General features: G+C 41.7%; 1 protein-coding gene across 1 annotated transcript; it reads right to left on the bottom strand.

Annotated features, from left to right (window-relative positions):
- Positions 1-463: 463 nt before the first annotated feature.
- Positions 464-9,089, bottom strand: ALG1 (ALG1 chitobiosyldiphosphodolichol beta-mannosyltransferase). Its single transcript, XM_031944949.1, has 13 exons — positions 8,856-9,089; positions 6,629-6,706; positions 6,408-6,514; positions 5,666-5,814; positions 5,196-5,285; positions 4,743-4,853; positions 4,293-4,414; positions 3,914-3,952; positions 3,259-3,318; positions 2,686-2,796; positions 1,690-1,804; positions 1,225-1,300; positions 464-1,019 (listed from the first exon to the last, which is right to left on the bottom strand). The coding sequence occupies exons 1-13, from the start codon at positions 9,055-9,057 to the stop codon at positions 888-890; spliced, it is 1,392 nt and encodes a 463-aa protein (XP_031800809.1). The 5' UTR covers positions 9,058-9,089; the 3' UTR covers positions 464-887.
- Between the last annotated feature and the right edge of the window lie 1,398 nt (positions 9,090-10,487).

Raw genomic sequence — 10,487 nt, 5'->3', positions numbered from 1 at the left:
AAATTAAGGGGCTGCCCATCTACTGGGAACAGTTAAACAAATTGTGATATATGAATGGATTGGAATATTACTGTACGGCTAAAGTTATAAAATTGACATTTCAGAGAAAACTGGGAAAACCAGTATCAACTTACTGCAGCTTGAAATGAGCAAAACTAAGAATTGTGTGATAGCATTATAAAAACAACCTTGAACAACTTGAGAATTTCCATCAATTCAATGACAAACTACAATTCTAGAGGATATAATATAATGAAGCATGCTACCTACCTCTAACAGGGCGATGGACTAGAGATACAGAATAAGGCAGAATTCTTTTGGACATAGCCAATGCAAAAATTTGATTTGCTGTGTATTTTTGTTAAGAGGGTTTTAAAAATTGTTTTTATTTGGGGATAGAAGAAAAATTAAAAATAAATGCTTAATAAAAACAATTTTTTAATGAATAAAACTTGCTTCGCCAAAAAACCTATTTCTTGTCCTGTTTTATCTCTCTAAATGAATAGTTTTACTATCTTCTCTAGCTTAAAGCATCAGGCATGGCTGAAATAATTCTCTCTCTTCCCCAAATTTCAATCCCCTTAACCTGCTATTCTGGTTCAGACTATTTTTCATAACTTGTTCAGGTAATATTTCTTCCATGAAGCTTTTCATAATCCTCTCTGCAAGAATTAGTTCCTCTCTGAAACTCAAGACATTCTTTTCCCTCTCCTATATTGTCTAATGTATTGTACACATTTCTTTCCTCTGCAAAGCTATGTATTACTTAAGGACAAAAATGCAATTTTTTTCAACTTTTTTATCTACAGCATTTTAGCACGGTACCTTGTACACAGTAAGTTTTACTTAAAAGATATTTATTGAATTCAAGTCTTTAGCCAAAGTGTTCAAGTGTGAGTAAACAAAGGGAACACAGTCCGTTCCCAACTCTCATCCCAGCGAAGTTGCTTTGATTCCTTAAGATTTTTTCTGAACTGGTTCAATCTGTTATCAGGACTGGAAAATTCTGAGAAGAGCATCTATAAAAGAAAAACAAGAGATGAAGGTCCCACCATATCAGGCTTATTAGTTTCTTCTCTCCCTTTCCTCATCAGGTAGTGAGAACCCAGAAATCTTACTTTCTTTTACCATTCCACCAAGCAATCATTAGCAAATGAGGTCAGATAAGACAATGATGAGGGCAGAATGCATTGGAACTCAAGAATCTAAACCCAACATCTTTACCTTCAGCTGAGTTGCAAGCTCCTCAGAGTCCATAAAGACCATGCCATTTTCTTCATGTTTCACAAGTTCATGTAAACTGGGGAAAAAAAATCATCAAAGAACTGAAACCAGCTTTGGAAGAAGAAAAAAAGGTTGATTGTAGTTTCCTCCCCCCTGTAATGATCTACTTCTAAGGGGAAAGGGAATGAGAAAAATGTTTTTTATTTGTTCACTGTAATATGCTGACAAATAGAGGTAAAATTCAAACCTCAAAGACAGGCCCAGCCACATTGGGGATTATAGTCCATGCAAGGTATATTAACTGTATTAACAATGATAGGTATATTAACCGTGAAATAGTGATAGGCTCAGATTGTGTCTGGAGTTCAATTCATCTACAGAAGCTCTAAGTTCATGAAATGATTCAGGTAACTTTCCCCAACCCTGTCCCCTTGCTTTATAATATGCAAATTCTAAAATCCCTACCTCTGGAAATGTATTGCACAAACAGGTAAGCAGCAACCAAACATATCCACCACTTTCATGGGAAGATCCAAGCCACTAGAGGATCTGTGGAGGCAGACACCAAGATCTGCTGATCCTGCCAATGTAAGGGGAAAAGAAACAATTTAAGAAAGTTTAACCAATTTATAAAATGATCCCAAAGGAGCTCTACAGATCTGAAGTACTGGTATGTTATCCTATGTGGGTATGTGGGAACTAGATGGGATGTGGGTTAAAGCAGCAAAGTCTCCAATCATCTTACTTAAATGTACCTCAAAGGCAGTGTTCACAACTAATATAAGCCATTAGAACATGCTGATAAGCAGAGACTGTATAGACAACTGAAATTTACAGAGTTAAAATAATCTACTCTCTATTAACTAAATCTACTAGACAAAGCTTTTTTTCAAAGGCAGAAGATATTTTTAAAAATCTATTTGCATTTCTCTAATAAAAAATAAAAAAAAATAATTATTTAATTAATAAATTGGTCTCTGAGAAATTTGTGCTCGAAATGTCAAACACTGAAATTTTCTTCCAAGTTAGGTGAAAGAGAATCCAGTACTAAAAAATCCTACTATGCTAGATCCAGCCCTTTAGTAAAGAATAAAGGAATGGAAGAATAAAGGAGGTACTCTATTTTTAGAGAACATATTTTTCTTCACAGGCAGACTGCAAAGCAATTTCTGGGAATGGGCAAGAGATAAATCAAAACCTCTCAGCCTAGGGAGTCCCATCTAATACTTAATGAAGCCTTATTTTACTAGAATTCAGCTACTTACACCCACCCCGCAAGTACTTTTTCTCCAAATTTCCCAAAACAAATCAAGTAAAACTTTAAAAAACTTTTATTTATTTTCACTCAACAGGATCTTGGTATATGTCTGTTAGCCTCTTCCTTGTTGACTCACCAGTCCTTAATTTCTTAAGTATCATTCCAGTTACAGGATAAGCCTATTCTCCATAGGCTGCTCTTACCCAAAAGCAAAGGATAATCTTCAGCTTCTAACCATGGTGTGCAGATCTGAACATGCTTGAGGCACATTTGGCTGATGATTTGGCCATAATGCTCTTTAAGAGGTCCTTTACCTTTGGTGAACAGGAAAATATAAAATCATTATTCTTCAGTTCCTTGTTCCTTGCAATCATATCTCAAAACCCGAGCAACCTTCAAGCCTATATTAGCAACCCTACATTAGAGATAAGCAGTCCCTCTAATGGAAACCTATTACTCTACAGGCCTCAGTTTGACAATCCAAGTCAGAATCCTTTCTTGCTCCCATTCGCAAATAAAATAAAAAACCCATGACCCTCAAGAAATTCAAGAGGCTTCCTTCCATCTCACTATCATTAGTCAGTAAGGAGGTAGGTGACAGGTTGATTAGGCATCCCACTGAACAAATAATTGATCCCTTTTAAATACCCACAAGATGAACTTTTTGAAATAGAATCCAACATAGCTTCCATATCAATCTCTTATGCAATTTTAAATACTACCTGACTGACATTCACTCTGCCCAAAAATGAGGACATAAGAAAAATACAAGGCACCTGTTATCACACAGACTAGAGAAGGGAGGTTTGTTCCATCAATGATCCATTGTTCAAACCCTAAAGAATCAACAAGCGTAATCAGATATTTGAAATGAAAGAAGTGGATGAAACGTTATCCCTCCTAACCAACAACAAAAAATCAGAGTCCAAAGAAAAACCTAAATCCAGGAAGTAGTCCTGTTCCTTCACTCCTCAGATCTGCTCTTTCCTGAGGAGCAAAACCTTAGAAAGGAGATGTGACTCAAAAATGGGTTTTGAGAAAACATTCCCAGCAGAAAGCAATGGGATTCCTCTATTGATTTAAAAGCAAAGAGAATGTGTCAGCAGGAAAAGGAGAGACAGGCTCCAAAAACAAGAAGCTAAAATGCCAATCCTGGTCTCCTGACCAGGACTGATTGGATTACATGCATTAGATTAGATGAATTGAAATAGAGGAACACAATTTTGAGCCTATGGCTCAAGCTGGCTGACGGGATTCTAATCCTTGAGGTGGTATCATAGGTCCAGAGCCAAGCACTTCAATAAGACACACTCCCTCCCAGTCTTTGACAAGCACTATTTAAAAGTAACGTGATGCAAAGGGAACCAAAAATAGCTTTATTCTAATAGTCCTGGATAAATATGACACCCATGATCACAGAAACACACCTACTTTCTAAAGCTTTCAGCAGGATGGAGAAATCTTCATCTTCTGAAATGAGAAACAAAAACAGCATTTAACCAGTCAGGTTTATTTCTTAATGTTACTTGCTTAACTTGTGCTTTAGGCAGTAGGAAAGACTGGAGCCCTAGAAAGATATTATTCTTGTACTCCTAAATAGGGTACAATGTTTTGCCCCCATTTCCAACCTGGTGATCTCAGTAACTATAATATTACTTATGCTCAAACAATGAAATAGTAAAATAGGAAATAGGCTCCTCCTATCCCATCTGCCGGAACTTCTCCCCCTCCCTCAAGCCCTCAGTATAATAAGCACTTAAGAGTCAATAGTATAGTGTCCGAAGTATCCAGTTCAAAGAGACCTCAAGACCTGTCCAGCTTGTGCTGCTGACCAGCAAAGCTGGTCGCCCTTCAAGTTGTGTCACCTTCCTGTTCCTAGGATTGAGCTCAGTAAATGCAGATCTCTCAAAGGCTGGGTCCAAGGGTTCTGTGCTAAACAGACAGAAATAAATACATTATCAAATGCTGAAGATCCAACGCTTCCTTGTTGTGGATTGGGTCCCTGAGAAATCAGAAACCTCCCTTTTGTAACTAGAGCAATTCCCCATAGAGATGACCTTGGCCGAGCACTCTAGCCAACAAGAGTCTTCCTTATCTTTAAGGATGTTACCTCCCAAGTGACATTTCTTGTCATCAAAACCCCCAAAGACAAAGGGGGAGATATGTCAACACTTTTTTCACCCTATCTGAATTCTCTTAAGTTATACAAAGATTACAGGCTCAAGTGAGAAAACTAATATTTGGAATATAGGTGACATACCTTGCTCTGAATGGCGAGTAGGCCTGGCCCAGCTTCATAAATAACTGATGTTGTGTCTCTAGGGGAGTATTTGTAAAAAACGATGCTGGCTTATCATAGACAGTCACAGCTCTGCAACAAGATCATTGAGAAGCTCTAAGAACCAGGGAAGTATAGAGATCAAGAGGATGGGCTCAGGGTCCAAGAATTCCTTTTTCTTTCCTACTCTAGAACAGTCAGAGCTCAGAATTTTTCAAAGAAACCTCCAGAGATGTTTCAAGATAAATTAAACCATCTGAATGGATGAGAAAGATTTACTTACTCCTGCCCCTTCTTTATATTAATATAACTAGTAAACATACTCTCGTGCCTGCCATTTTCAAAATCTTTTACAAACATTCCTGAGTACATAGTTCTCCACACGGTGAACCTTTTACCTTCTTCCAATCCTGTCTCTCCAGGTGCCTTGCATACCTTATATTCCAGTTCTTTGCCAAATCTTCTCTCATCGCATTGGTCACACACAAGTTCAGATCTGACAGGCGGCCACAGAGCTTTTCATACCTGGGAAAGATACATTTATCACCTTCCTATGCAATGCCTGATCCCTTACCACCATGACTACTAATGACCAGCCAGTGAAAAAGCATTAAAGTTCTATAATTAACTACTTCAGGAGGCTAAGCACTGAATGCCAAGAATCACTTTATCCAGATCACTTGCAGGAAGATATCCAGACCTGTGCAGATGCTATTCTGGGGCCCTAAACAGTAAATTTTTTTGATTCCTCATCTAACCCTCCCTCGGACCAAGTTAACAAATGAACTTTGTCATTCCCCTTTGCATTCTTACTCTTTTTTTAGATATTCTCCAGCTGTATCCAGAGAGTCCAGTTTATCACCTTTCATCCAAATCCAATCCCAAGACCCTACTGCTCCACTCACCACTTAGCCAACTGTACAAGAGGATGGGCAAAGCCATGTGTCAGACCCAAGATGGTATAGCCATAGTTGTGCCAGTCAATGATCAGCTTGCTTCCACGAAGACAACACACAACCCAGCACACAGCAATGCTGGGCAGGCCAGGTGGATTCTGTGAAGGAGACAGAGTCAAATCAAAAGCAAGAAACTGAAATTCAGGACAAGAAAACCAATGGCAGTACTTTCACATAACCCATACCCAATTTAAACTGATCCCATAACCAGGGAACAGGCTACTTTAACAATGGCCCCTGTGACTGATGGGGAAAACTCCTCAAATCTCTCCTAGAGATGAATTTTATGGAGAAGATGCATGGGAGTGTCACAAGTAGTTCCAAATCTCATATTCCTAGCTACCTTTAGTGTTACAAGGAGGGAGCAAACTGATCAAGACAGTAGGAAGGAAATATCAGAAAAAAGAACATATTGAGCTAAGAGATTTAGTGGATTATCCTAACTCCTACTATAAAAGTGTCACTTTTCCACTCCTGGCCTTCATCTCAGAACTTATATGTACATAACCCAGGAGGGAACACAACCCTCAATCATAAAGAAGTCCCATTGACAATGTTGCAACACTAAAGGACTGAAGAAGACAAAATAGGAAGAAAGCAAAAGATTGTCACAAAACTATGACCCTTGAAACCCAAATCATTGTTGGTAAGTGATATAAAGTAACATTTCATATGAGGAGTAAACACCTACCTGGAGTAAAATGTAAACCACTGGAGAAGTCTTTAAAAGCAAGGTATATAGAAGGAGTACTGCCTGGATGATCACTTTTATACCATACTGAAATATATGGGGACCAACTGAAAGTCAAAGAGCAGTAGTAAGAATCAAATATAATTTGTTTCTCTTTGCACTTTTACTCTAATATTTGTCTCAAAAATAAAAATAATAAAAAAAAAAAGAACAAATCTCACCTTGAATTCGATTAATTTCAGGCATGTGCAAAATATGAATTCTCTTATTGTTTAGGAGTTCACCATGAGGTTTGGAGCCTGAAAGAGAAATCATGGTAAAGTCCAACAAGAGAATAAAGATGACTCCTAAATCTTGAAGCCCAATCTAAGCCTAATACTCCTGAACTTCAGGCCAGCATATCTAATAGCCTGACATCTCCACTTACATGTCCTGCCAACATCTCTAATTCAATATATCCAAATCCAAATTTATCATCTTGCTACAAAACCAGTCCTATTGATTCCCCCATCTAACTGATAATTACTACCATTCTTTTAGTTTCTCAAGCTTGAAAATGCAGTCATTCAGTAGGTCCCAGGCCAAGCCCCACTTGGTCCTAGTTTGGACCCTGACTGGCTCAGACTGAATGTAAACAGCAATTGTTTCTATTTTGGGCCAGAAACTTGGAAAGTCTTCCCCATTCAGATTGATTTTTTTCCTTTTTTGGACTAAACAAAGGAAGCCATTTTCTATCTCATTTCTTACCTATCCTCAATCACCACAATTGGGTGTTGACTCAGTCAAACTAAGTCCTATTAAACAGCCTCGTTTAAAAAGGCCAGGGTCTCCCACTGCATCCAGGGCCATCTCCAGTCATGCTGATCTATATCTGGTCACTGGATTCATATGACTCCGGAAGAGAAAGTGAGGCAGGTGACCCTGCCAAGCCCTCCTTCACTTGCATATCATGGCACCACCTTTCTGATGTCATGGTCCTCTTGGAGAATGAAGGACAAACAACAATCTGACCTGGATGAAATCCTCCCTACTGTCGTATGCCTTACATCTCTCTATTGCCAGGGCCTTCCCTCTCCTTCCATTTACGCTGTACATATTTTATATGTACAATTTTTCACTTATTTTCTCCTCCATCAGAATGTGAGCTGTTTGAGGGCATGAGATATGTTTTTGCCTTTGTATCCTGGTGTTGCCACACTCAATAAATTCTTGTTTTTGAATCTCAAGCACCTACCCTAGTGACTTGTATATAGCAGGAGACTAATAAATACTCAGGAACAAGGACTGGACATGTAATTTCATGGAGTTCCCAGTTGAGAAAACTCTTCTCTACTAATGCAGATTTGCAACTTTTCAGCACCTTACAGCCTCTGAGTTACCTAAAGCACCTAGAAGGTTATTTAGTCCCAGAGTAGCATGTTTAAAAAGTTTAAAAAAGGCTTTGAAAAAAGCAAAACCAAGTCTTCCTGGCTTCAAGGCCAGTTCTCTATCCCCTGTGCCATTCTACCCCAACTTATTTGCAAGAGGTCCAGAGATCTAGAAAAAGATCCCCAGAACATTAGGCTGAGGATGTGTGGGAAAACGTAAGCAAGTCAAATAGGATGAGAAGACATAGAGAGGCTGCAAGCTGTCCAGATGGAGGAAGTACTCAATTAAATGAGATCAGAAACCTGCTTAATAGTGAAAGAAATACTCCGCTATTCCAGGAGCTCCCCGGTGCAGTACTAATGAACTTTCCAATCTTCCCCAGCTGCCTAGCTTCGCAAAATGCAGGATAATCAAAAATGGACTACTTATTCTCCCCTTCCACTTGCGCCTTGAGCCTCTGTACAGTTTCCCAGGTTTGTAACAGATTCTGCCCTATTCCGCGCCACCCTTTAGTCCGTTTCCACCTACCAACATTATTCATTTCCTCCAAACCCCAGCCCAGGCTATCTCTCCATGAAGATTTCTTTATTGCTCTGCTCCAGGCCCAGGAGGGAAGTATCCCTCAATCTGTCCTTTCTGACTTGTCACAACACCATCATTTTCTCACTTGTATCATGGTTACCTGTGTGCCGCCTAGTTAATGTCTACACTAGACTGTAAGCTCTTTAAGGGCGGAGGCTATAAGCGGCGAGACAGAAGTAATTATCTGTCCAATCGGAGTGAGTGTGCGTGCGGAGATGGAGGAGTTAGCTAACAGGCAGGTCCCCCTCCCCCCCACCCCCCGCCCCCCCACTCCGCTCCAGCAGTCCCTCGGGAGGAATAATCGGTCCAGATGTCCGGCGCCTCGGACAAGGCCAAAGGAGGGGCCGGCTCCTCCGCGGGCGGAGGCCCGGGAGTACGCCAGGAGCACTCGTGGGGGGCTGCCCGGGGGGCTGGTCTGAAGCAGGTGGCGCCGCACCTCGGTCCCTCAGGGGAGGGCGAGGAGCCAAAATCGCTCGGTGTTACCCCCTCAGCGCTCACCAGGGTATCCCAGCAGGGTCACATCGAAGTCGCGCTGGGCCAGAGACAGCGCGTGGTACTGCATCCGAGGGCTCCGGCCCACGTCCCCGAGCACCACTACACACGCGCTCCGCACTCGAGGCCGTTTCCGGGCCCGCCACACGAGCAACAGGGACCCCAGAGCCACAGCCAGCAAGACGAGGACCAGGCTGGAGGCGGCCATTTTGGCCAGCCTCCGGAAGTCACGTGCTCGTGTTTCTGTTCCGTACTGCGCAGAGGCGGGGCAAGGAGGGTTCTGAGTGCGCAGCCTCAGACTTGGGGGGGGGGGGGGAGAATGGGAGATGTAGTCGTAGATCTGAGCGAGGGGAGGATGGGAGATGTAGTCGTAGATCTGAGCGAGGGGAGGATGGGAGATGTAGTCGTAGATCTGAGCGAGGGGAGGATGGGAGATGTAGTCGTAGATCTGAGCGAGAGCTGAAGCTGCTGGGAGGCATGGGGCGTCTGCAAAGACTTTGAGGGACCAGGAATAGGCCCTGAGGCGTGGGAGCCTAGCAACTTGGCTCTTGGGAATGGGCAGTCTAGCGGTGCTGAAGTCAGGGCGACAAGCACAGCCATCCCCAGGGGTCCCCGGGTTCTCCCTCGGGGGCAGGGTGCCCCGCTCATTCCTTGCTGCCCCTCAGCCTTGCCTGGCTGGCTCTAGTATCACAGTGTGATAAGTAACATTATCAAGTTTTTGTTTCCGTAGTGGAAAAGTTAAGGTTTCCCCGCCTTCCTCACCGTTGCAGTTCTGGTAAAGAATGTGGTTTAAATTTTAGTCAACCGAAATAACGGCAGGTGCTGGTTGAGTGCAAACAACCTGGGTTTAAATGCGGGCAAATAAATTTGTATAGTAACTTCGGCTCCCTTTAGGAGGAGACATTCACCGATTTTGAACATAGGATGATGTGGCAAGGAGAGGGGAGGACATGGAAACAGAAAGGAGTAGTGGGAGTGTCTTTTAAATTTTGGGAGGGTCTCCTCCAGTGGAAATTCTGAGGAGGGGCTGAAGAGGCAGGAGGAAACTGGGAAACAGAGAGGCTGGTTCTAAATTTCCAGTTATGCTCTCTAAAAGGCGCATTGCAAGAAAGGTGTAACGCCCTCTTCTCCAAAAATTTGAGTCTGAAATTTGCATTTTTAACAACAGGAACATAAATATATAGATTTAGACTGGAAGGGTCTTAGAGGTCATCCAATCCAACAATCACTTTGCAGATAAGGGAACAGAGGCAGAGAAGTGAAGAGACTTGATTAAATTGGTAAGACAGCTAGCAAGATGTAAGTCTGAATTGGTATCAAAGTTTTTCTGCCTGTGTGTCCAGATCAATTCTGTAGCTCCCAACTCAGTTTCTGAGTACTCCAGATCCAACTCACTCCTCATTGTCTCCGTTATCATCCTGAATTCTGCACTCATAATATGTGACCTGAATCTGTCATTTAGTCACCATTTGATTAGTGACCTATCTGGGACCCAGTTTTCATATTTGTAAAATGACTGGATTAAAGCAGGGAGATGATTTCTACCATCCTTTCCAGCTCAGGATCAGCAATCCTATAATCCCTTTCCCTCAAATCTTCTCAATCAATTTCTACTGGTTCAACTCTATCAGTTGTTTA

Source organism: Sarcophilus harrisii, chromosome 1 (assembly GCF_902635505.1).
Source record: "Sarcophilus harrisii chromosome 1, mSarHar1.11, whole genome shotgun sequence".
Taxonomy (NCBI): domain Eukaryota; kingdom Metazoa; phylum Chordata; class Mammalia; order Dasyuromorphia; family Dasyuridae; genus Sarcophilus; species Sarcophilus harrisii.
This window is presented reverse-complemented; position numbering and strand designations above follow the sequence as displayed.

Bases quoted from the DNA above. Each gene is read 5' to 3' on its own strand.
- ALG1 (XM_031944949.1), bottom strand. From the start codon at position 9,057: ATGGCCGCCTCCAGCCTGGTCCTCGTCTTGCTGGCTGTGGCTCTGGGG. The intron at 6,707-8,855 runs GTGAGCGCTGAG...TTTCTCTTTCAG, and splicing joins GACCCTGCTGGGATACCCTG to GCTCCAAACCTCATGGTGAA. The intron at 1,301-1,689 runs GTAGGGATTTTA...TTTTTTCCCCAG, and splicing joins TGTGCAATACATTTCCAGAG to TTTACATGAACTTGTGAAAC.